The sequence below is a fragment of the Nothoprocta perdicaria genome, unplaced genomic scaffold (genome assembly GCF_003342845.1).
Source record: "Nothoprocta perdicaria isolate Ctin4 unplaced genomic scaffold, notPer1 scaffold_50, whole genome shotgun sequence".
Classification (NCBI taxonomy): Eukaryota; Metazoa; Chordata; class Aves; order Tinamiformes; family Tinamidae; genus Nothoprocta; species Nothoprocta perdicaria.
In genome coordinates, this window is record NW_020455755.1 from 3,996,289 (window position 1) to 4,022,452 (window position 26,164).

The 26,164-nt window shown below is 43.7% G+C and overlaps 1 protein-coding gene across 1 annotated transcript; it reads left to right on the forward strand.

Annotated features, from left to right (window-relative positions):
• The first annotated feature begins 439 nt into the window (after positions 1 to 439).
• Positions 440 to 25,570, forward strand: PITPNA (phosphatidylinositol transfer protein alpha). The gene is made up of 12 exons (XM_026047734.1): positions 440 to 474; positions 6,024 to 6,054; positions 12,008 to 12,153; positions 12,732 to 12,823; positions 16,228 to 16,235; positions 17,101 to 17,175; positions 17,557 to 17,640; positions 18,945 to 19,022; positions 19,883 to 19,993; positions 21,281 to 21,403; positions 22,111 to 22,180; positions 23,439 to 25,570. Exons 1-11 carry the CDS (start codon positions 455 to 457, stop codon positions 22,156 to 22,158), a joined length of 816 nt encoding a protein of 271 aa, XP_025903519.1. The 5' UTR covers positions 440 to 454; the 3' UTR covers positions 22,159 to 22,180; positions 23,439 to 25,570.
• The last annotated feature ends 594 nt before the right edge of the window (positions 25,571 to 26,164 follow it).

Below are 26,164 nucleotides of genomic sequence, written 5' to 3' on the forward strand. Positions count from 1 at the left end.
CCGCAGAGGGGTCCCCGCTCCCCCAAACCGCCTCTGCTCTCACGGGGGCCGTGTCCGTTATCTGCGGGCTCCGTGGCCCCATCCCCGCTTCGCCTCGGCCCTCGTCGGGCCTCTCCCTCCCGCTGAGAAACCCGCTCAAGGAGGTTGGGGACACGCAGCGACCGCGGGCGGCGCCTCAGGGCGGCGGAGCGCGGGAAACCCTCGCGCCCGCCCCCCCCGCCCAGGGCAACGTCCAACGGTCGCGCGCCGGGCGAGCGCGCGCGCGTGGCGGCTGGCGTGAGCGCGCGTGCGCGTGCGCGGCGCCGTGACGCAACGGTTGCCGCAGAGACGCCCCGCCCGCCGCCCCGCTCCCGCCGCTCCCCCCCCCCTTCCCGGTGCCGGCGCGGTGCGGGAGCAGCGGAGCGGCCCGGAGGCGCCTCTCACCTTCAGCGGGGCCGGCCCGGGCGCCGCCGCCATGGTGCTCATCAAGGAATAGTGAGTGCGGACCGAGCCTCCTTCCCACCCTCCTTTCCTTTCCTTCCTTGCCCTCGCGCGGCGCTGCCCGCCGTGTCCCGGTCACCCGCCGTCCTCGCCGCGGGCCTGGAGCACCGCGGGGGCGGCAGCGAAGGTCGCGGCGGCGGCAGCGCGGCCGGGGCGCCCCGCGGGCACCTCCGCTTGGGCGCGCGGAGCCCCCCGGCCTCCCGCTGCCCCCGCACCCCGGGGGCGGCCTGCGGAGCTGCCCCCCCTTCCCCGCCGCGGTGGCGGCTCCGCAGCGGCCGTTCGGGGGCCCCGGCGGGGCCGGTGCCGCCGAGGGCCTCGCCTGGCTCCGTGTGGCCAGGGCGGCCTCCCGGCCCGGGCACCGCTGCCTCTTCCCGGGCTGCTTTATCCTTCCTTGGCATCTTGGTTTGTCTTGGTTTCCACAGGGTTGGGGGGGGTCTCACCTCCCCCTGGTTGTAACGGGCCTAGTGACCAGCCTGCTTTATACCCCCTTGGTAATTTCCACCTAGAAAAATCAAAGAGGAACAAATGTGACAGATCTAAATAGCTCCTCAGCTTTTTCTCTCTTTTTTATTTTTCCTTCACCTGCCCATTCCTCACTGTCCCTCAGTCTCCCCCGGCTGTCGTGTCCTGTGAGGGGGGAGCAGCCGTGGCCTGGACAGCGTGTCCCGAGCGCCCGTCACGTCGCTGCCCCGTGCGGTGCCGGTCGGGCCCCTGCGGGTCAGCACTTTGGCAGGAGGCTCCTGCTGCACCTTCCTGCTGCTCCCGTTTCCTCTGAGCCTTCTTGAGCCTGACTTTGAGATGCTGCTTACTTATTATTTTATTAAGTGCATTCCGTCCTTTTAAACTTCTGATTGCCGGAAGAGGGTTGTTTTGTGTGTATGTGTTTGTTTTCCCTCTCCCTTTTCCTGGTGGAAGGTAGCTGTGAGCTCGGTGACAGAGTAGAGCCTTTCAGACCTTTCCGTCAAGCGCCTTTACTTGAGTGCCAATGTCCTGCTGACAATTCCTGTGCCAGACCTTGGGGACCTAAACTTCCAAACTCTGGCCCTTGTAGTTACCTTTCATCTTGAATAACTCTTTTTTCCCCCTCTCTCATCCTTGACGTTTCTACCGAGAGGTGGGGGAAGGATTTAACAACAGCAGCACAGCTGTGTAACAGACAGAAACACAGGATAAACTCAGTCACAGATGCACGAGAAGCTCCTAAACTTGCTCATCTATCCCCCTGTTTCGTTGCTCTACAGCTACAGTTGGTAGGCATGCGTTTTCTCTTATGGCAGCTGTTTTATTTCTGTTCCAGTGCTGCTATCTGTTTCATGAGCCTAGGTACGGTTTCAGCCCTGCCGCGCGCTGCAGCGAAGCTCCCTTGCCAGGGAGCTCTGCTCCCTCGAGCGTCTCGCGGCGCTGGGAGCTGCCCCAAGCCCGAATGCCCTCCCCAAATCACATCGCTTGGTATTCTCACCACGGCAGCTAATCTGACTGCTCTTCCACACTGCCTCTTCTAGAAATAACATATAAAGAATGAACAAAAGTCAAGAATGAAGACTGGTGGGCAAAAGTCAAGTATTATTTTTTTTCTGACTTCCATTTCTATCTTCAGAAGGCCCCCAAACCTCTTGTGCCTTATCATTAGCTCTTTTGTCCTTTTTTTTTTCCCTCCCTTCCTTGTCTCTGTTAAAGGATGTGTGACTCTAAGGACAGTCAGAGATGCAAAATCAGTCAAATAATTTACTTCTGATTTCTTGTTGTTATATTGGTTCTTGTATAAATCTTCCTCAGTGTGGGATGTACAAGTTGTCCATTTTAGTGCTATTTGAGACTGTTTTGAAGTCTCGCGTTCCAGGAAGCAGTTGTTAAGATGTTCAGAAACCACTTGGTTTGGCATGACTTGGGGAGCAAGACTCTTCCTCACTGTTTCATTGGTTCTGGTGCCTCAACAGCCTGCTGCCCGCCTCGTGTAAGTGGTAAAAATACAAATAAGCTGCGTGTCATGTGAGGAGATTATTCTTTCTGTAACCCCTTGTTACATCCTTCCTCGTAAACCAAACAGGTATTATCTGTTCCATAGGTATTTTAGGAGACCTTGCCCTGTGTCAGTTCTTTCACTGACAGGCGATCTGTATGATCTGTCTTTCCTCTGCAGCTTCTCTTACTGATGGTTATGCAGCAATAGCTTTTGTTCAATGCTTTCATTTAGTGCCCTATCAGTCACAATTATTCTTCATTTCTACCTATCCTTGCCACAGATAACCTGCAGTTTGTCTTTTTTTTTTTTTTTTTCAAGCAGTTGACGGCATTTCTAATCAACTAGTGACGAAAATTCACACTCATCCTCATTAGGGCCATACGTTTCTGCAGGTTCATTAGGCTCTTTTTTTCTCTCTCTCTCTCTCTCTTTCTCTCTTTTTTTTTTTTTTTTTTTTTTTTTTTTTTTTTTTTTTCCTCTCTCTCTCTCTCTCTCTCTCTCTCTCTCTCTCCCCTGTTGTGGATTTTTTAAGTGCTAGTTGAGATCTTGCCTCGTCTCCCTGTTTTGATTTGAGCTGCAGTGGGAGACCTTGAGGAGAATCTGAGCGCGGAAACTCACTTCCCTTTCCTGTGGAGTGACAATAATGACACTGACCTTCTCTGCAGCTCTGCTTCCGTTTGCTGTCGTTTGAGGCAGATCTTAATCTAGGAGGCATCCTAAATGTTCTGCAGTATTTTGGGGCCTTTGATATAGCAGGTAACCACATCATATAGTTTCTCACCATCTAATTGTGTTCTGTCCTGAAGTTGGGAGTGTCTGTTCCTAGTCCCGAGAGGCTTTTCCTTTCTGCCCTCTTGAGTTGTTTTCTCTCCTCCTTCCTTATCACTTGACTACCTATAAATACTAGCCAGCCCCCACATTCTTTGTTTGCTAGGCTAAATGGATTGTAAACTATTTCACTTCTTTCTGTGAAAACACAACTGCACGATATTTACATCTATTGCCTCCTGCCTTCTTAATCAGAATTTCATTAGCGTAAGTCCACCTTTGTATGCCAGGTTTTTCCAGATAAAATACTTGAATTCAGTTCTAATTGAATTTCTTCCCTGTGATACTTTGTGTTCCATCTTTATTTGTTATTCTGTCCCTCTTTGGTTCTTACTGCAGCTTCATCCTGTGCCAGGTACCTAACTCAACGTCATATTTGATGGTCCAGTCTATATGTGGTAAACCAATTTTCCTTTTGTTTTCCTCTGTATAAGGAGTACCCTGCTGAACTGGACCAAAGGTCCTTTCCCACCTTGCCCTCTAGCAGATTTTTTAGGAAGCAATATATAAATAGTGAACAGAATAATCTTCAGTGCATCTTTCCAGTAAGTGGCGTAGACTTCCATGAATTGACCAAATCCCTTTTTAAAATTACTTACGCTTCTTGTGATTGGCAAGGAATCCCATAACTTAATTATGCATGATATACAGGAGTGCTCTTGACTTGCTTGTTATATGATGCCTAATGATTTTTATTATGCCCCAACAGTTGTTCTGTTTTAAGAAATAATCATTGTTCTTTTCTCCATTCACTCCTTCACACCATTCACGACTTTGTAAAGTGCTAACCTGTCTTAACCCTTCAGTTGTCTTCTGTCCCAAGCTGAGGACCCTGATGTATTTTCTTCTAATGAAGAAGCTTTTTCTCTTTTTCTCTGATCGCATTTGTTATCTTTTTCTAACTACTCTCTATCCTCTTTGAGAAGGAATGACCAGAACTATATGAGATATTCAAGACAGTGATGCATAGGAAATTATACAGAGATATAGCTCTTATCTCATGCTTTTTGTTTATATTCTCCGCTCCACTTTCTGAAGTTGTATTTATTCTTGAACAGCCACTGAACTGATATTTCCACATGGACCCCAAGATACCTGCTGGTGACAACTAATGTGGGGCTCACTATCCCACATGTTTGGGCAGACTCAGTGCCTGTCGTACATTATTTTGCTTTACGGACACCGACCTTCATCTGCACTTTGCAGCAGTGTTTTTCTGCTTGCTTTTGCAGCCAACATAAAGCTTTGCTGTCCTAAGTAATCTTGCACAACCTATAAACTTATGCCTCCCTTACAGCTTGTCCCTGTGGTGTCTGCTGGTAACATTCTTCTCGCATAGGGAAAAAAATATCACTATTATTATTAGCTGATTGTTAATCCTTGATATAGATGACTTTTTATCCCATAATATCTACATTTCTTTGAGACTTATCAGTGAAATTCTTCAAAGCTTAAATAGAGTCTGTAAACTGAGGGTGCTTTTCTGTGTTGAACCTGTCTCGGAGGTGTGAGTTTGTTTTTTGGAGAGAGCCACCCCGACTGTTTGTGTCTATCGCATTCACTCGTGTGTCTAGCAGCTTGTTACACGGCCTTGCCTTAGAAGCCATACTGCCTTAGTGCAATTCCTTGGCCACCAAAAAGCTTTCTGAACACCGTTTGTTGTTGTTTTTCCCCTGGTTTTAATAAGGCTGTCTGGGAGTATTTCTGGAAAGCTTCATACATCTTTGAAACACTTCTTACAAACCTCCTTTAATAGCAACAATTGTTTTCCATGCATTTAAAAACAGGCATTGTATTCACTGTGTGTTAGCGCTAAGTGCGGTCTCTCCCTTCTCAGGATTATGGAAGTTCTTGATGTTTTTACTTGGGTTCTTCGTGCCAGTCTAGGGAATGACTGCTGCTGAGCTATGAAAAGCCTTTTCTCCCTTCAAGAAGTATCAACACACTGAGCTCCTGGGGACTTGTATCCACAGTAGCTCTATCCATTTCATCTCTCTGTCATCCTTTAGTTCCCTGATTTAACATCAACCTTGCTGAAACCAAGAGAGAATATATATTTAGTTTGGAGAACACAGGTGACATTTCTAAAGGCCTTAATAAAGCTGCATCTTTATTGCTTCTTAAATTTTTTGAAAGGACAAGAATAAAGCTAAATCTCAGTATGACTTCTGGCAGTTTTTGCTCTAGTCAGTTGAATCTAGAAGGCAATGAGGAAACCACAACGTGAAACCAGTGACTCATGTGTAGAAGTGGCAGCTCCTCCTTTCTCTGTCAGCTGCGTACAGCTCCTCTGTTTGGTTGCTTCCGACCACATAGGACATATAGAGACGTATTGCTATGGTGTGGCTATTGCAGATCACTGCAAAATTGCCCAGGTACCTAACAACGCTCCGCAACAGCTTGTCAAGAAACAACATGGGATTATGGAGGAGAATGTATTGAGAAAGAACTTGCAACAATCTTGATCCTCTGTTTGTTCCTAGCCTGGGAAGATATTACCTAAAAGACTCTATGATAAGATTATAGTTTAAGATTGCAATTAAGCTGTATCACACAAAGCTTCTCTCTGAGGCTGTTAAACAAATAGTTTGGGGACCAAAAAGCAGGTGCTATGGATGCTTGTACTAGAGGGAAAGGAGACTGAGAGGCGAGGAAAGCTGTGTAGCTGTTGCTGTGAGGAAAATGTCATCTAAGTTTTGCAACCGCAGGGCCATTTGTTAACTTCCTGTTCTGTTTCTGTATTCTCTTTCAGTCGTGTTATCCTGCCTGTGTCTGTGGAGGAGGTAAGTCCTTTTTGCTTTCCTTCCTCCTTTTCAGGCCACAAATAAACTTACAATCAAAGCGTCTGGTTTGAACAAAACCTGCAAAACGCAGAAGGATGTGGCTGTCTTCAGAAGCTGGCTTCAGAAACCCCGTGTGCTCTCACTTGGTCACTGTTGGGTTGGCCCAGTAATTTAATTTCTCTAAGCCTCAGGATACTGATACTCTCCTGTAAAGTGTTTTCGGATCTGTTGATGATAAATCTCAACTTGTCAGATTGCTCTAAAATACAGTTCCTTCTTGATTAATACTGTTGTTCTTTTTCTACTCCCCTCTCCCTTCTCCTTTATTTTTTGAACTTGAAGAGGAAGCTTTAATACAAATTGGAGTTATCATTAATCTGGGTTTTTTGTTTGTTTGTTTTGTTTTAGTTCTTTTGTTACTGTTTGTCTAAGAGCTTAAAACTATTTATTTTGATTGATGAGGCTGGTATATCAAAGCAAAGATTATATAGGTACATCCTAAAACCTTTTAAGACCCATCTTCTCTAGATGTTAACAAAAGAAAACTTTCTTCTTGTTTAGTGAAGGAGGTTGTGGAAATAGGGATTTTGGTTGCTCAAGTGGCCATGGAGTAGCTGTGCAGTGTCTGTATCTGATTCCTTGTGGTATTTTGCAATTTACCCTTCATTCTTCCCTTTTTCTTAACACTCTTCCCTTCTGCACTGCACACCCTTTGCAGAGAATCTGACCCTGTAAATGCTTTTCCCATTGCCTCTGTTCACGTGGGGAAAGTAGCTGAGAAAGTGGAATGTCTGAGTCAATAGCAGTGCTGGGGTAGTCTGCCTCTCCCAGAATCATGGAATGGTTGAGGTTGGAAGGGACCCCTAGGGATCATCTAGTCCAACCCCAGTAGGGACACCCTGAGCAGGTGGCACAGGGTGGCATCCAGGTGGGTTTGGAAGACCTCCAGAGAAGGAGACTCCACAACCTCCCTGGGCAGCCTGTGCCAGGGCTCTGTCTCCTGGATGTATTTTTGGTTATGGCCCTTGACTGCAAGTCTTCAGTCTGAGAGCTCTGTTCAGGGGCTCATTCTGACACTTAGGGACAGCTGTGAGGACAGGACTCTTGTTCATTTTTCTTTCCCATGAATATAGGATTTTCCATATGAATTTCTGTGAATTAGTCCTTATCTGTAGCTTATATGTTTTTTACACGAAACTGTTTCAAGCAGTTTTGACCCAAATGTGACTAACCTATTGGAGTAGGTGTGTTTAGATCTTTTATTCCACCCGTGTGAGCGAGAGCTTGACAAAGAACAGGATAAGTCTTAACAAGAAAGTAAAAGACGCCAACTTGCAAGTGGCAAGGGAAGCATTTGCAAAAGCTCTGTGTCAAGGAGCTCCGGAGCTCGGTAAGGGAGGACCTCAGCCCGAAGAGCAGAAGCCCTTCTTCATAATGAGATACTTCAAGGTATCAAGCTTGTGTTAAGGGAAAGTCATAGCATCAGTATACAGATCGTTTCTTTGAGGCGGTTAGACGGGATGGAGCCCAACCCAGGGGTTTTCTAAGTTCTCTGATACTGGGATTAACCTTCATCCAGTTAAAGCGAGTCTCTTGCTCTGCTCTTTTCCCTCCCGGACTGGCTGTTCAGTGCCAGGCGTGTTTTGAGCCTTCTGTGTTGGCTGCCTGTATAGAAAATAGAGGTTTCGGGCAATACATAAATCTCACTGGAGCAACTTCCTCGTTGGAGGATGCCCTGCAGGCATCTGTTTACGAAGGTGTTTTTCTTTACCCTGGGTCCAGGGAGCGCAAAGAGTTGAGTAACCAACTGAAAAGTCTATAAAGTGAAAAGCAAATAAATATAACTAGAAGCAAATACTAGAGAAAACACCTTAGGAATGCACCAAGATAGGGGAAGTAAATATTGACCAAGCTTAATTCCTCCCCAGATGTGCATATGATCAGAGTGTCTCTGGAATGATGTCCCTTGTCAAGAGCAGTGGGTTCTCATGTGGTACACGGGCAACATTCCAGGATACAGTTCCCTAAGCAGGAGGGGTTCTTCCCTTAGCTTTTACATAGGTGCTTATATCACTTCGTAGCTTTAAGGATACACTAAAGGAGGGGTGGTTGTGGCTGAGCAGAAGGGTGACTCTTGCCTTGGGGCTGTGCGTTGCTCCATCCTTCTTCCTGTGTGCAGGAATGCTCACCCATCTCTGCATCACCCGGCCGCTGGTCTGTGCTTGTCTGTGCTGCAAAACAGCTGCTAAAACTTTGTTGGTTCCCTTGACTTCATACACAAGCTAAATAAGGATGTGGAGACTGGTAGTGGCTCTTGACTGTGCACTTCCTTATTAATCATCTGTGATGGGTGGGGAGGACACTCCTAATTTAACTTTATGTAAGGAAATTTTGCTTGAAAGACCAGAGAGCTCACATTCTAAGCAGGCAATTTGTTGCCAAAAGCCTGTTGCCAATGTATAATGCATAAAATGAAATTAAGTTGTGTATTTGAAGCATTGTAATAGGACTGAGGGAAATCTCCTATGTCACTGCATGATTCTGTTCAGTCCCTTCATCTCTAACAAATGGAGCTTAATCAGTAGTAAGAAATTCAAGAATAAACAAATGATCGGGAAGATGGTGGGGAGATGTGACTTAAAAGAGCTCAACACTGAGTAGCTTAGCCAAGTAACTGCTCAGATAAGAACAAATGGGAGGAGAAGCCTTAGTGATGACTAAAACTTGAAGGCTGGGATGTAGGAGTTGGGCTGTAGCAAACGCCTTCTGCAAAGCATCTCTGCCAAAACGCGGTCCTGCGCGGGCCACGCCGCATGCTGCCCTCCTGCACTGCCTCGTGCATCCCTGCCCTGCAAAGAACGGCAGCAAAAACCAACTCGGTGCGTCTTAGGTCCACTAACCTTTACTCTTGCAGCCTCCCAGTGCGTCACGTTGCCCAGTGTCACCTCTGAGAGCAAGGACTTGAGCTGCTGTGTGGGTGTCTCACCAGCTGCCACTGAGAAATGCTGCTATGGATTAGGGCTGTGTGTACACATTCTGTGCTGCCGCTTTGTTCCTCTCACATGGGAAGGAGCTTGCCAAACACAAAGGGCTCTTATTAATTGTGTTCAAAGCTGTTTGCAGGAAAATAGCCGTTCTTGAGGAAGATGGCTGCACTGAAACGAGGCCTTCTGAATGAAATGTGGTGTTACAAAGATAGGTAGGCTGCTGCATAGAAGATGTTGTGACAGATCGAGAAGAGTTGCTGTCTGACAAAGAGGAAAACTTTCCGGGAGCTCTCAGGGCTGCAGGGATAACTCTGTCTGCTCTAGACTTCACGGAAGCAGAACCTCCTGTTAACTTCCACAGGCAGGTGCTGTGGGATCTGCCCGTTGGGACAATTTTATTTGGGCTTTTTCCTCTTTTATCAACACGATTAAAGGATCAGAAATAACAGGGAAGATTAAACAGTGAAGATGCCAAACCTAAGGGCTTATCCTCTTAGTGTCTGAACTTTGACCCACGTATTTAAAAGGGAAAAGGAATGAATGAGAGGCTGTTACTAAGAGGAATTAAGTTTGTTCCTCCGGAGGTCTGCCCTGCAACTTGCTGTGCTGCCCTCAGTGCCATTCTGTGCTCCCCTCTAGTGCTGTAGCTGCCGAACTCATGATGTATTCTCTTCTCTATGAGTGCACATGTGTGACTCTTACTCTATTAAAATGCTCAACTTCAAAGATTTAGCAACGCCCGTGTTTTGCTCCTCTGGAGAGAGGTGAGTGTTCTGTTCTGCATGGGTCATCTGTAGTTAGTCACGAGGAAAGCAATATGGTGTATGAAATGTCAGGAGGCAGAGAGTTATATTGCAGCCCCAAATCCAGTCTGAAACCCAATCTGCTGGTGCCGGTGCAGGAACTGTCCAGTGACACGAATGCTCTTTGGATAACCTGGGCCAGCACCTTCTGCAGTGATCCCGAGCTGCTGCTCCTGGCTGAGAGCTCTTGGGGAGGCCGATTCTCCTGAGTGCTTTTCTGCAGGAATAGTCGAACAGGGAGTCAGACTTGTTAAATCTGGCTTTGTGGTAAACGCTGAGACTGCCCAGGTTGACCTGGGCACGTACCAGAGCACTAGTTTAAATCCCTGTGCTGTGCTGCTGGCTGTGCCCCAGAAGGAGGCCAGTACATCGAGCTTCACACCTTTGCCATCACATCTATGCTCCCCAAGTGAAATGTCTGCCTGAGAACGTGACTGTTGGCACCAGATGGTTTAAAACCCCATAGAACTTGGGTTCCGTTTTATTTTGGATGCTCTGACAACAAAATTTAACTACTCTAGAAAAACCTTCCTTCGCTGCTGGAGATGGGCCAGCAGGCTGTTATTTCTGGGTTGCCAGCTCTGAGCAGTCTTTGACTTTCCCAGTCTGGATTTCAGTGGAGGGAATGCCGAGTGCTCCCTAGTCCTGATTTTGGTGCGCAGTCCAGTGCTGGTACAAAGGAAGAATAAGCAACATTCTGTTGCTTTGTAGTTTGAGTTTTGTTTTGAGAGGTTCTCTAGTTTTATTTAATTTTTTTTACTTAGTCGTTGTTCTGATGGCCGACCCTTTCTGGAGGAGCTTAGCAGGTTTCCAAACAGCCCTCCCATGTGTTGCCTTCAGCATCAGGGTTTTCTTTCTGTCATTTTCACTTCAGAAAATTCCTGTACTTGACTGTGCTTTGAACACTTCCTCTTGACCTAGTGCCTTAACTCTATCCTCAAATCTTTTCTGATTCCCTGGCTCTGCTTCAAAGAGGCCTGCATTAATTTTCTTCATTTGATCATGTTTCTGTCAAGCTCTGCATCCACTTTTTCACCTCCAGAGGCAAGAGTGCATTGGTGTTTACATCCCATGCAGAGAGCAAAGTTCTCTTGCCCATATACTTGATTTTGCTCTGGTTTTAACTGTGAAATATTTGGGAGAAACTTCTTATGAAAGCGGTTGTATGGCAGGAAATAATGTGGGCGATTTCTGAGGGTCAATCCTGCTAAATGAGTCTCTTCAAGAGACTGAGAAATGTTCTTAAAGGTAAGAATTTTACTGTCTGCAGAAATGCTCTGCTTTGCCTCTCAGTGGTTTACTGCTTGTGGCCAAGGGGAGGTACGTCATGGCAGTCTGCCCAAAGTCAAACAAAAATAGGTTGGTTGAATAAGCTTAAGTTTGGACTATGAATAATTCTTTGCAATCAGAGGGGAGGAAAAATGGGGATGGGGTGACAGAATGGGCCAACTGGCCCTCTGAGGTGATAGTTTATTCAGTTATTTCATTGAAGTAAAATTTAAGAACAGATTTAGGTATAAGGAAGTCATTTGGAGTCACCTAAAGATAGTTGAAGGAAGAAGGGCTGGGTTGGGAAGGGCCTGAGAGAGCAGTGTTTAAACCAGATTCAGAAGGAAAATAGAAGTTCAGTGAAGAAAATAGCCTAAAATGACTGTTAATTTTGGCAAGAGATATTTAGGCATACTAGTATACACATAGAGACTAAGATTTCTTGTGAAACTCCTTGGGATTCTTATGCATTGTGCTGTATGCTCATTAATTTAGGACTGGCAGTGCTTTTCACCTGAACAACTGTGTGCCAAAAAGAGTGCATAACAATGAATTTTGCTACTGCACAGATGATATCTCCTGGATTCTCTCTAAATGTCATTCTAACAGCCCTTTCAACTTTTGTATTACTTTCTTCTGAATTTGTCTGTGTTTTGAGTTTGAGAGATTCAAGGGTTAAAGATAGTTATGTTGTTGGCCCTGCTTTCCTCCTACCACTCCAGCTTTGCATGTCAAAATGAAATTACATGAGCTGCTTATCTGGCCACACAAGTGGATATTATTTTCTCAATCTTCTCCTTAGATAATAAATTTACCCTTGGCTTCTCTTGGTAAAAATATCATAACTCCTTCCAAATTACAGCTATCGCAGTAACGTGTCTTTAACTTCTTTAGTATCAAGTGGGACAGCTGTATTCTGTGGCAGAAGCTAGTAAAAACGAGACTGGTGGAGGGGAAGGAGTGGAGGTCCTGGTGAATGAACCCTACGAAAGAGATGGCGAGCGTGGCCAGTACACACACAAGATCTACCACTTACAGAGGTAAGCGAAGCATCCCGGAGGCGGACGGGGTTAAAAGGCAGAACCAGGGGAAGATGGAATGGGGGCTCATAGTGGAAATCACAGATTAGGAAGGGTTTGGAAGACACAGAGGTGAGACAAGAACTACAGCAGCTCGTGCACAGCGCAGCTTGAAGTGAGCATCATTGCAGCGCCCATTTGCCCTCCTCAGCATGGCTGGTGCCCCAAGAAAATCTGTCTCTGAGCCCCTTTTTGAAGCAAAGATAGTCCCCTTATGCAGTGTTTTGATACTTGAATTTCACTATAAAGCCAAATGCCTCCTAAATTTTAACCTGTGTTCACCCTACATGTTTATTTTTTTCTTTTTCTCGTTAGGTGAAGAAGGCTTAGTTGAGCCTGTTCACATTCAACAGTCTCTAGATTTTTTGTTTTCTTTTTTTGTGGTGTTTGGAGGGAACCCCACCAATACCACCACCGCATACCTATGACTTCGGTCTACGTTTTAGGTGCTGTTGTGTCTTTCTCTGAGTGTCTAGGCTGTAGCCCTTGCTCCACGCGGCTCTTACTGATACCTCTGTCCCTGTCCCTCAATTCTGCAGCAAAGTGCCAACATTTGTGAGAATGCTGGCCCCAGAGGGAGCTCTCAATATCCATGAAAAAGCATGGAATGCCTATCCCTACTGCAGAACCGGTGAGTATGCAGGGAAAAGCTGGGAACTGCTGGCTTTTTGGCCTCTCTTTAAGGGGAAGTAGGAGGGGAGGAGAAAAGAAGTAGGCAGAGGAGAAGATGGTTCAGCTCTTACCCTGGATTTCTGTTCTCTAAGCCCTTGCAGTGGCTCAGGAAAAGCAAAATCTAGTGTTGTGGAGCTGGGATATTTGCCTCTTCCTAAGTTAGCAGTTTGAAGGGAGCAACAGTGTTATGTGATTGAGATTTCCTTCGTTGTGGGATCCCAAGTTAGTGAAACGTGAGCAGATAATGCTGTGGCTTCTGGGGTGGTGGGAAATGGTGGCTTGACGCAAACAGCAAAATCTCAACCTGCAAGTGTGAAGTGAATCCCTTTGTAATCTCTGGGTTGGGGTTCTGAGAGCTGTGCAGAGGCACAAACTCATTTGCTGCTGCCGTGAGGAATACTTAATAACCCCAGTGATAGACACCAAGATACCAGCCACAGTGTGTGACCACTGCTGTTTTTCTGGGCTGTCTTTGTTGCTGTAGGTACTGCAGCTTTGACTCTGCCTCCAAGCCTGCACAGTAGTTTTGGCTGCCTTTTATGCTGTTTGTATCTTTCAAAGATGCATTTTTTTGCTATTTGGCAGAAGTACGATTGCTATGGGAACTGTAAACTTAAGAATCCCAACTGTTCTTCGAACTCAATATGGAAAAAAAACAAATTTTCAACAGAACTTGCTTAAGACAACATAGCTTTAAATGGAGTGTTTTAAACTAGGGATATGCTTTGCAGTGAGGAAGGTTAATATTCTTAAGTATGTGAAAACTGCATGGGTTAATCGTGGTGGCATGGGTATTTCAAAGGCACAGAGTTCAAATACTGCCATCATAAATAAAAAATAAGTTTTTAATATGCCATTAATCACTCAAGATGCAGAAACCAGAACTTACAACCTAGTTTTCTCACTTCCGTGTAGTTTTATTTTTGAGTATCGGTTGCTTATCAGTTGAGCAGTAATATCTAGTTTGTTTCCATGCTATGAACTCTGGCTGGTTTAGATGCCAACAATTCTCTTTCTAAATCCTTAAATTGTGGACACAGGTCTAAGTTGACTCCATCCGATTTTGTTAATATCTAGTAATATCTTCCTCCTCCTTTTTCCCTCTGCCAGTGACTGGAACAAAGGCATGGAGTTTCACTGCTAAAATTGCACTTGCCAAAATCCAGCACAATAGAAAAAACCTTTAGATTTTGCTATGCCAGAAACGGTATAAAGAAGAAAAAACCCTCAACTGTGATAAACCTAATACAAAATGCAATAGAAAGTGTATTGTTGTGGGAGCTGGAGCAGAAGGCAGTTTTTATGTGGAGGCTGACAAATCTGTTTACAGAATCTGCCAGCCTGACACGAACCAAGAAATGCTCAGAGACGTTGCTGAAACCTTCACTTGCTGGTACTGGGCAGGAGGAGGAACTCGGGTATGGAGTAGGTGCCTTGTTGGATTATCATTTTACACTGAGCCGAGTTCAGGTATTTAGGTCAGAAGTGAAAGGACTGGGATAACCTCACATACATTTTTCTCTGTAGCACAAAATACCTCAGTGGCTTTCAGAGCTCTTACAAGTGTTGAAACTTAAAAGCTGGGGATGCAGTAGGAACTCAGTTTGGATCAACAATGCTGGAGTTGAGTGGTATCCTGCCAGGATTTTCCAATATTTGGGTGATATTATTGTGTTTTCTTTCTTGCACAATGACTATTACACAGAGCCTTTTAAGCTTGGAGAAAAACTTTTTGGTTGTGCAGCACAGCGTGTTTTTTTAAATACACAAGACGTAGTGATCATCCTTACATTTCCATGTCTCCTCTGAAAAGCTCAGATATCACTTTATTATGCATATTGTATACACCATTATCAAACAAGTACTGCAGATGTACCAGAATATGAATCGTAAATGAGGTGGTTGCTTATATGCATTTATAACATGTGCAATAAAAATGAAGCGAGGACTGCCTGAGAGCAGCACCATGGGCTGCTGCCAAGGAGAACAGCAGTCTTAGCTCTTTTCTTTTGCAGTCTGACCTAGATATTAATGTCATTTAAATGCTTCCAAAAAAGCAATTTGTTTGTGTTCCACCCTTCTGGGTGTCAGCATGAGTTGCCTGGGGCCAAATGTCAAGAAATGAGAGGTCAAAACTGTAGCTGAAATGTGTAGGAGTTACTGCTGTAACACCTCAAGTTCACGCCTCAGTTTATAACAAGCTGAGCATCTAACCTCTAGTGGACATTTCTAAAGAGATGAGTTTGTTCCCTTTAGAACTGAAGAATCTTTCCTCTAGGAAGGTGAACGAACCTGTTTTAAGACAGCTCTTGTGGTGCATAGTAATGAAAAGCACTTTGTCGTGGGAAGGGCTCTGGTTGATAATTATTGCTGTCTTACCCAGTATTTCATGTGGACTAGTAGGAAACTCCTCCTTGTAAAAAAGAATGAAGTGTTCTTTGAGACAAAATTAAGTCTTTTAAAAAAAATGACCCAGGCACCACTTGTTTCTGCTCTTGCCTTTTCCCCCACAAACCCACGTCATTTGAAATAATCAGCCCTCTGTAAAAAGCAATTCTCAAACTATGAGGGGTTTAGACTAGTCTAAGGCCCAGGCAATTAAAGCCGTTGGTTTTCCATGATGGGTTTTAAAGCATGGTTCTGTTGTCAGGATGTTGGATGGGAAGTTCACCAATTTGAACAATACCTTTAAAACAAAATTGCTTCTTCACGAAGCCCTCATGTTAAACTTTACAGTTAAATTTGGTGGTTTGTTCTAGCTCCACAGACATCCTTATTCTGAGACTAGCCTGGAGTTGCTCACGTACTCCAAAGGCTCAGGTAGAACCGATGCTGACTGTTACAGGATCTTTAATTGATTTTCTGTGTTGAATAATTGAGCCTTACTACCCAGGGAGTTTAGTTACCCTGAGCAGCAGAGACACAGAGGGTCTGGTTACTGCATGCAGGAGTGATGAGGTCTGCCCTGGCCTGAAATGCAGCGTGTGTTTGCTTCAGAACTATGGAGAGGTTTCTTATCTGCAAGCTGAGAAAGGATTGGTAAAATGCTGCCAGCTGAACAAACTTATTCCATCTTCTCATCCAGCTGGCTGGTGTCCAGCGAGCAGAAGTGGCAGTACATAATTAATTGCTGCTCCTCTGGGTTTCTCCAATTCTGAGAATTTCCAGAGGAGAATGGGGCAAAGTTAGCTATTTTTAACAGACTTCCAGAGTTTCTTTCTTCAGTAATATCAGCAGCTCCCTGGGAAGCTGAAATTGTCCCTGTTGTGCTGACAGTGGGAGGAGGGTGGTTGTTGCTATGCCTTCTTTTTTTCACTAAAGTGCTGTATCTCTTTCTTTTCATGTGTCGATTTCTTGGACCAGTTATTACAGTAAGTATTGTTTTTACTGATGACTTGTGCAAGCATTTGCAATGTCTGAAATTGTAAATCGTTGTAATTGTGAATCATTGTAAGATCAGCCAAACTCCCGGCCCCCTTATCACCTGCAGCACCTCCACAAACAGCTTGTAACAAGGGACAGAGATGTTTTACTGCAGGGTTTATGTGTGTTGCAATGTACCATTGCTCAGATAAACAGATTAAAAGAAAGTTCCTATCATTATGTCCCTCTGAGTAATCTGCCTTCTAAATTTGATATTTCCCTTTCCCATGCCAAGTGTTTCACTGGCGTGTGTTTTTGTTTGTACTACCTTGAGCGAGGATAGAGTTACCTTTGGAAGGCTTTTTTTAACCACAGTCATAACTGGGAATGGGCAGGGTTCTTTTTGCTTACTTGGCAGGACTGTGCTGCTTGTCCCTTCCCTTCTTGCACAAGAACTATCAACCTATCAGTTTGATACTCTTTTTCATTTGAAGAGTTGCATCCAAACATGTATGGAGTGCTAGGTGAACATTCTCCTTGAAAAGCCAATTTATGCACGTTTACCTTATGTTACCCCTTCTAATTTCTAAATAATGGTAGCCTTTCTTCTTTAGGCTCTTCTTCTCCCACATTTCACTAAAACAGTGTTTTTTTTCCAGTGAACATCTCGTGGTTTGTTTGGTTTTGTGCACTTAGTGATCACATAACTTTTCTAAAAGCAACCCCCATGTTTACAGATAAATCTGAAGTTCCCTCAAACCCCAGTCAAGTTACAATGGTCAAATTTGAGTTGACTTTTCTGCTGCTTATCTAGCTAATAAGAAGACAAATTCTATTTCCAAAGAATAACCAGAAGCTTTATTTCAATGACAGAATGAGTATATGAAGGATGATTTCCTGATCAAAATTGAAACCTGGCATAAATCAGATCTTGGAACACAAGAGAATGTAAGTACTTCTGTCACATACTCTATCTCTTTAATCCAAGAAAACTGCTTTCCTTGCTAGTTTAAAGAACTGCTGGGCAAAACTCTCTTTATTCTCAGTGTTCCAGGATTCCAAATGCTTATTTCACTAGTAAGGCAGAAACTCTACGTGGTAAAAATTCCTCTCATTACCTCATATGTGCTGAATAAAATTGTACCTGAAATGCTTGTGCTGCTTGAGCACCTTTCTTTATTAGAAGATCTCGAGTTGTGCTTTACTGTGGTATGTCTGCCCTGTCCCTAGAAGGGGAGTAATGGGTGTCTGCGTCTCCATCTGTTTTTTACTGTCACAGGAGTGCTCTGTAGCTGGATCATTTACATTTATCTTGTGTTTTCACTGCAGGTTCATAAACTGGAGCCAGATGTATGGAAAAATGTAGAAGCTATTTATATAGACATTGCTGATCGGAGTCAAGTACTTCCCAAGGTATGGTGGGTGGATAAGAACTCCCTGGGGTTCTTATCCACCTCTTACTTCAGGAAAGGTAACACACAAATGCATTTTCAGGAATGGTCACAAATAAGAGGACAGTGAGGAATGCCTTTTTCCAACTTTCCGTGTTCCTTAACGTGGTTGAAGCTGGATGGAGGGAAATTTGCTCTAAGAGTCCATATCAAGTCTGGAAAATGTAAATATATGTAAAATGTAGATGTAAAATGTTGCTTAGCTTTAGAGTGCAAGTAGACAATATATATACATATCTGGATAGCATTGCCCTTACCATACACAATTTTAAAGAGCATCTCTTTTGATGTTGACCTATGGTAGCACATTATATCTCATAGCTAATGTTCTAAGAAGCACTGTAGTTACCCTAAGAAACTGAGGGATATGTCTATGCTGAAAAAGAACCACCCCCCCCAAAAGTAGTGTGTTTGAATTCCACTACTTGGTATTTCTGATACCAAGTTTGAACTTGACTAATTTACATATTCTTAATCAGAGCCTTGCCATTTAAACAAAAGTAGTACTTATTTTGGCTTCTCTTTCCAATAAAGATGGATTTGCAAAATGCAAGTAACATCTCATTTCTGACAATAGAAAATAGATCTGCAAATATAGACTGTTCATAACTAAATGCTCTGAGAGAGCAAGCTGAGGCCACCTGGAGATGCTTCTGACAGTAATTTAATGATGATTTGAGTCCATTTTCATTTTAATTGAAGTGGGATTCAGACTAGACTGCACATCCTGATCATAATCTAACATGGATACAGAGGGTGCTACAAATTGTATTTGCCATTCAATAGAGGGGCGTAACTATTGTCTCTTTATTTTGGGTGATATTGTGAGTTTGACTCTATTTCTCTTCCACTATGCAATATGTGAGCATCATTTCAATATAGCACCTGGGAAAATCACCTGATGCTACTGCCCTGGACAGCGTAGGTATTTTCTTCAGCAGCTGTTTTTAGCCTCTGATGAATAGGTGGAAAAAATAAGTATCCTGGGAGTTTACAGATCTGATAGTAATTTGTGGTTTATCCCAAAGTATTCCTTACACAAGTTGCATCAGCTTCATGCCACGTAGGTCTGGGATACAGCACAGGAGGGTGAAATATATTCCCTTGAACAAAGCCTGAGCTGATGGTGGAGTCCGAGTGAAAATATCAGCTCTTCCGAAGTGAGTTAGAGGTTTCTCCGCACCAAGAAAATATCTCCTGTGGGACAGTGGGCAGCTGGGTAACACTAGGATAACCTGTGTTTTGTCTTGTGCGTCCACCCAACAGGATTACAAGGCAGAAGAAGATCCAGCAAAATTTAAATCTGTAAAGACTGGACGTGGACCTCTGGGCCCCAACTGGAAGGTGTGAATTCCATGAGTTCAGTAACCCTATCATTTTGCTTGCCTGAAGTACAGCTGATGGGGCTTGGGACCGTAGAGATGCGTGTAAGGCAGTGAATGTGCTTCTGTAGCAGGACACAGAACTCAGCAGGTCGTATGTTCTCCTATTAAAGAAACTGGAAGTTTGATACAAATAGGACGAGTTCAAAGGAACTTCTAGAACTGTCTGGTGTTCAGCCCATGAGCTCACCCAGGGGAACTCAAGGATGAAATAGCTGAGCTACGAGCAGCAGTGCTTAACCTTTCATTTAAACCTTTGGTGTAGGAAGAGTCTAGATGGTGAATATGTTACTGTTCTTTAAAAGGGACTTGGGGTGGGATCTGTGGAGCCACGGGTATTCAAGATTTCTAGCAGACAAGCCTAGTTGGAACTGTAATAAGGGATGAAAGTACTGAACATCTGCTTGGGAAGAGTGAGTATGGTTTTTGTAAAAAGATGTGAGAAATTCTGCTTTTCGGACTTTGTGGAGTTCTTCAAAGTCTTGACCATCATGTAGATGACCCAGCTGATAAAATCTATCTGCATTTCCAAATTTTTCTTTGTTATGGACTTTGTAAAAAGACTTTTAAGGAAACTAAGTAGCCATGGCAAAAGGGTGAAGGTTCTGAAAGAGATTGATTTAATGGAGGAAAAATGGAGAACAAAAGATAGGAAGAAATGGTGCATTCTTAAACTGCAGGGAAGGGCACCAGTGGAGGTGAACACAGGCTGTTTGCATCAAACTTATAGATTCTCTAGAGAAGTTGATATTGACACAAAGAGCTATTTTCCTGGAAATGTTTGACCTGAGTCCTGGTGTAAATATCTTTATATCTTTGCAGAAGGAGCTGGGGAAGCAGACGGATTGTCCATACATGTGTGCTTATAAACTGGTAACAGTCAAATTCAAGTGGTGGGGTCTGCAAAGCAAGGTTGAGAACTTTATACAGAAGGTAAGTGAGCTCTTTGGGCAAAGATGAGGAGCTAAGGTGTGTTTCATCTCCCATCTCCTATAGTCATGTTTTCCTTTTTTAGGCATCTGCTGAGGGGAAAAAAAAAAAGATGTTTAAAAAAGAGGGGGAGGGGAAAAATAGGGAAAAAATTAAAAGTGAATAATTGATACCCTGGAAAGGGTTTTTTTGTTTTGTTTTGTGTTTGTTTGTTTTCTTTCTCTGAATAAGTTCATACCTCATGAACTGCAGCAGAATACCAGACTCAGGATTCAGAACATGCAGTTTTCTAGGCAACATCAATGTTCACGATTTGCCTGTAACTTCAGATTCTAAAGACTCCTCAGTAGTTGATAATGATAAACTACAGGGCTGCTTCTGCCAAAACCTGGGTTTGGTTGTGTAGTTCTTAAAAGAGAACTGTAAGGAGCAATGATCATGCTGCAAGATTTTAAGTATCTATAACAAAAGCCTTGAACAAAGCAGCATCTTGAATCCTTTTCTGTTTCCATGTCTCTTCAGCTGCACATTTGCTTCAAAGTAATCAAGTGGTTTTTGTTGAGATCAACTTATCAGATGCAAAATCATAACTGTAGAACTGAAGTGCCCTTCCCTAATGAAAACTTGCCAAGACCAATTGCGTACCTTTATCTAGTAATGATCTTGCCTGGCTTATCTCCTATAAAAAGGAAATAAATTGCCTGTAACTTGGACTAGCTTGTGCACATTAGTTACCTCCCCTGAAAGATTTTCAGCCCTGGAAACAAGTTTAGACTCGTTTCAAATCACTGCAAAAGGGAAAAGCAAGGTAGGTGCATTTCAGTCCTTTACATTTGCTGGCCTCTAGTGTTTAGCAAGGCAAGGGCTTTTTGAAAACAGTTTTTATTTTGATTCTGCTTTTCTGTGCTTCTTCAGTCTTACCATCATGCTTTAAGTAAACCAAGCCTGGAATGCTATATTCAATCAGAACAATATTGTCGAGTCAAAGGAAATGTCTAAGGCATTCACTAATTTGTCCAATGTGCAGGCTGCTGTCTACGCTTGGAAAGAAGTATTTCTTTAGAGATTCAAAGCTCTAGATGTTCTCCTAAAAGAATAAAACTGAGCTAGTTTCAGTTCCAGTTCTAGCAGATCTACAGAAGGGTATGTCAGGGAGCTGGTACTGTTCTCTGAGAATTGTTATTGTCTAGTTAGATTCATATAAATTGTTTTCTCATCATTTTTACATGAAAGATGATTTTTTACATCATTTTATATGACTTTACATCGTGTTTCCTCTTCCTTTTTCAGCAAGAAAAGCGTCTCTTCACAAACTTCCATCGGCAGCTCTTTTGCTGGCTTGATAAGTGGGTTGATCTGACTATGGAGGACATCCGTAGGATGGAGGAGGAGACCAAGAGACAGCTGGATGAGGTCAGTGAAAAAGCAGGGCAGGGGTGGGTTGTGTAAGCAAATGTTTCCAACCAGTACGTTCAAGAGAGGAAAGACTGCTCCATTGTCCCAGCATATTGTATATTGTCCTCCTGCTATTTAGGTCATGCTGCTTGTGGTTTGAATGATTGCTGTGACTTAGTTGCTCTGGTATCTCCTTCTAATCATTATGGACTTCTCCTTCCATTTGTTTTTGAGTCAATAAATATATTGTCGCATAGGTAGCACAGAGTATGAGTGTCGGTGATTCATTTATGACTTAATCTTCTCTTAACTTTTCCCCAAAGCTGGATGAATGATCATTGGAATCCCATTTCCAAAAATCAGTTTGCTAAAACCATTCTTTAGCTCTCAAATTTGCTGTTAAGGAGATAGTAGTTCTATGATTTGAGGGTGTTTTGCACCCACCCTCACCTGGCTCTTCAGGATACTGGATTAGTTTTGCGTTTCACATTTTCATGTTTCATTAGTTTCACATTCTGCTCTTTGGCTAATGGTTACAGATTGTCAGAAGACCTGCAGCTTACCAAAAGTGGTGTCTAGATCTGCAGGTTCCCAAGAACTGCTTTGCAGTACTGAGATATAAACAAGACCTTAGATAAAGGAGATTGTTTAACGTGTTCCACGCCTACAGAGTTTGAAATAACATCATTTGCGAATCAATATTTGACATGTGTTTCCTCTTTCAGATGAGAGAAAAAGATCCAGTGAAAGGAATGACAGCTGCAGATGACTAATGTGACTTCTTCCTTGTGCACTGTAGGTATTGAGAGTTTGACAAAACTCATTGCTCTGTTTAAGACAAGTACATTTTGGACAAATGATCCCATTTGTAGTTGCTAGCAGTCAAACTGTAGTATTAATTGATAATAAACCTGTTTTACTGGTAAGTCAGTGAGTGAATTTACTGTCTTGTTTCAGAATTATTCTAAAGCAATATTTGAACTGAAAGTTGAAGTAAAATGTGTTAGAACATTTTGTGCACATCACTGCTGTTTTTATTTCATTATAATGCATGTGTCCATTCCCGTGACTTGCAAAAAAACAATGTCAGTCCATAAGGAATGAATTGGATCTGCAGATACTACCATTTTAATGCATTTCTAGAATATCATTTGTTAACAGTATTTATTAGTGGACTAAAACGTGCATCAGTGCTTACCCATCAGAGAGGAAGGACGAGAGGAGTGTTTGAAAGCTTTAACTTATTCCATGCACTTCATTATGAGCGTGTTAGCCTGGGGGATGAGGGATGTCATATTGGAGAGCATATATGAATTTGCCCTTGCTGACTAACCCCCTAAGCTCTATTCCTGCCACATTTGATGGTGACGTAAGCAGTGCTGAGAATGTTAAACCATTTTCTCTTAAATCATATAATCAGTTTTGGTTTGGACTTTGGGAGAGGGTAGGCAGGATTTGAGTGTGGGTTTTTGTCTGTTTGTTTTCTTCTTTTTAAATGTGATACTGGGAAAGTGAGTAGGGGACAAGAAAGAAAACACTGTCCATGTTACACAGAGATGAGAATTCCAAGTCCAAAACATTTCCAGGGCAGTAAATCACAGTTCTGGCTGCCCTTGGAAAGAATGGGGCCTAGCCCCGGTTTTATTAGGGACTGTTTGCACCTGCATGTGCCTTAATAATTAGTGGCTATTTGGTGATAAGAGAGGAACATGGAGGGGAAGTCTTACCATCTTCCAAATTTACTAGATAGACTTTAATCTTTTAACAAAATGTGAACTATTTAGTTTCCTCGTCATTTCCTCTAGTTTTCAGAGAGTGACTTGATGGTCTTCTCATAATTGTACCGTGGCCCCTGGAATTGCTAGGCTATTTAAGTTGCAATTTGTCAGTCTCTGTTGGAAATTTTGCTTTGGATTCGGGCTGAAACGTGGTGCGTTGGCACCGTGCTGGAGGCAGCATCTGTTAGCAGTTACATTAGGAGGGTTCACTCTGACACTTCTAGCACACTTCCAAAGTGGTTCTGAAATGTTTTCCTGTTGTCTCTCTGTTTTAGTTTGCAAGACAGTCATCAGGAAGGCCTGGGGAATCCACACGCTTGACTGATGGACCATCTCTGGATCAAGCCTTTCTATATCCAATCGGCAGGCGATTTTAAGTCTCCCTTAGCTAATTCTAGATGCCCTTTAATATTGTGAGCAAATAGACTGTCTGGTACTAAGCACTCCAATGTTAGCACGTATATGAAGGAGGTAGCTCCTTGGAGACGTGTGACTTAGAGATCGCTGTATTTACGACTCCTCCCTCCTTTCTTTTTTCATTGTGTTCAGACCAACTTCCATGTGGCCCTGTTTGATTTCCAAGTGTCATTTTTAGCTAAATTAGTCTTGTGATGTGGTGACTTAGATTTTTTTTTTTTTTTTTCCAACTGGGATAAACTGCCACCTTTGTTTCTGCCCAGCCCTTCACCATTCTTTGAAAGTCTGTTTGGAGAGGGAAACAGTCAATATTTTAGAGTGCAAAACTATTCCATAAACTTCTGTGCTCTGACCTTGCTCCCGAGGTAACAAATTTGACAGCGTATCATCTGAATGCATAATCAGGAGTAGCCAGATACAGCTCTTGGTCTGCAATGAGTACGTGGCTTCTGCACAGCAATATCTCAACTCACCTGTGCTAAGACAGAATAAAGACTGAGCAGAAGCCGTGTTGGGCAGCCCCATGCTGGGTCCTTCTGCATAGAACTGGAGTTTCAGTTCAGTGACCCCCTTGTGCTCCCTTTGGCCTCTGTCATCCTGTTGTCCTTTAGCTTTGTGTGTCAGTCTTAGAAAATCACTGTAAAAACTCACTTGACAAATGTTGCAACTTCCTGGTTCTTTCTTTGGTGAGATTTAGCATAGCACACCAAATTAAAAATATTTTGATTAATAATAATGTGATTCTCCCGGGCAAATTAGAACGTAGCAAAGCTCGTGTTTAAGTAAAGTTTTTGGTATCTGATTACCTTCAGGTGCCTGGGTCGGTGGTTCTGCTTAGCAATAATATTCTTCCCATTGCCAGACTGACTTGAAATGTGCTGCTTCTTTCTAGAGAACAGTAACTTACAAAAACCTGCAGTTGTTTTTTAGGAGACCTGCCAGTTCTTCTAAGTTACAACAGATTCTGTTGAACAATGAAATCAGCTCTGGGTATTTAATGAACTCTAACTCTTTCTGTAACTATCCTTATGTTGATATCAGCTTTAGACAATCAAATAAGCAGAATAGAATTACAAAAAAAAAAAAAAAAAAAAAAAGTGCTTTTTAAGAATATATGAGAGACATCCCCCCCTCCAGCTTCTCTGCTTATGAGTCAGGCCCAGGGTTTGACACCCCCCACAATAGGCATCACTTTATTTTCCATTTCTGTATTTGTTGGCACCAATGGAAAATACTGTATGCCAAACACAGACGTGGGTGTATCTGCACTTTCAAGGAGTGTTTCGGGCACTTACTAACACATCTGACTCCTTCAGCCCTTTCCTGCAAGCAGGAAACCCTGAAACGGCCCCAGGCCATGCTGAAAAGTACTGCTTGGGTCTGAACTGTTTTCAGCGCAAGGAAAGACAACTCAAGATCCGGAGGGAGAGGATGGCTTTTGGTTACTGGGGAGGGGGCAGTTTATCCCTTTTATTTTTTTAGTTTGTTTTTTTGCCTTACTCATGTCTAAGTGCAATAAGCTCTGAATTGTACCAGTAACTCTGGCGGGCTCTTCTCAGTGACCTCAGGCGGTTTTGCGGGGTGGGAGGGATGAGGGATTTTTAGCAAACTCACCAGGCAGAAGTAAAACAAACTTACTGTAAAACCGGCGAAGATACTAAATCTTAATCTGCAAGGCTGTTTGGGACCAGGATATTGTTTCATGGCATCTTCTCTAGGTGTTCAAGAAGTATTTTAGGAGTGTAGGCCCCACTTAATAGTTCTTTCAGTTTAAAATACTTTTAACTAAAAATTGATGCACTGACTTCTGTTTGTGTTCGTTGGTTACGTTTCGAGGGATTCTTACACTTGAGGACAACTCGAGAAAACATAGCACGTTTGTTCTTTAAATTTGTGTTATCCAAGAGGCTTTCTGGCCGATGACACTAATCGCTGTGGAAGCAGATTGTAGCATTCCACCGTGCAATCCTGTGCTGATCCTCTGTTTTCAGAGTAAGAGCTTTTACATAAAGCTTTCCTGATTAGTGGAAAAAACAGAGGGGGGGAAAAAATGCAGGAACTCCATCCCGAACTGGCGTTTTTCTCCCCTTTGCTTGCTCTGCTCCCGATTCGATCCGAAGTGAAAGCATCCCTCAGCCTTGGGATAGACGCGTCCCGTACCGGCCTGCGGCCCCCGATCCCCGCTGGCTCCGGAGGGCTTCGCACTGGGCTCCTGCCCGGCTCCGGGGCGCTGGTTGTGCCGTGACCCCCAACGCAAGCGGCTCCGAGCGCCGCGGTGCCCCCGGCACCCGCCCCTGGGTTCCCCCCCCCGCCCCACCACGTTCTCATCGGTTCATCGTGCTCTTTCCTTTGGCAACACACTTTGTAGAATGGGTTAGATGATCTCGTCGTTTCTTTAATGTGAGTTTGTGCCTTTTTTGTCTCCTAATCTTCCAATACAGGCATATTGGAAATGAAATCTAATAAAATACTAGACCGAGCTTGTACGCGTCCACTCCTTTGTTTGGAGGGCAGCGAGGTGGCCTTGGGCAGCATGGAGGGCTGCAGAAGGGGGGTGCAAAGGGGGGGTGCAAGGAGAGGGCGT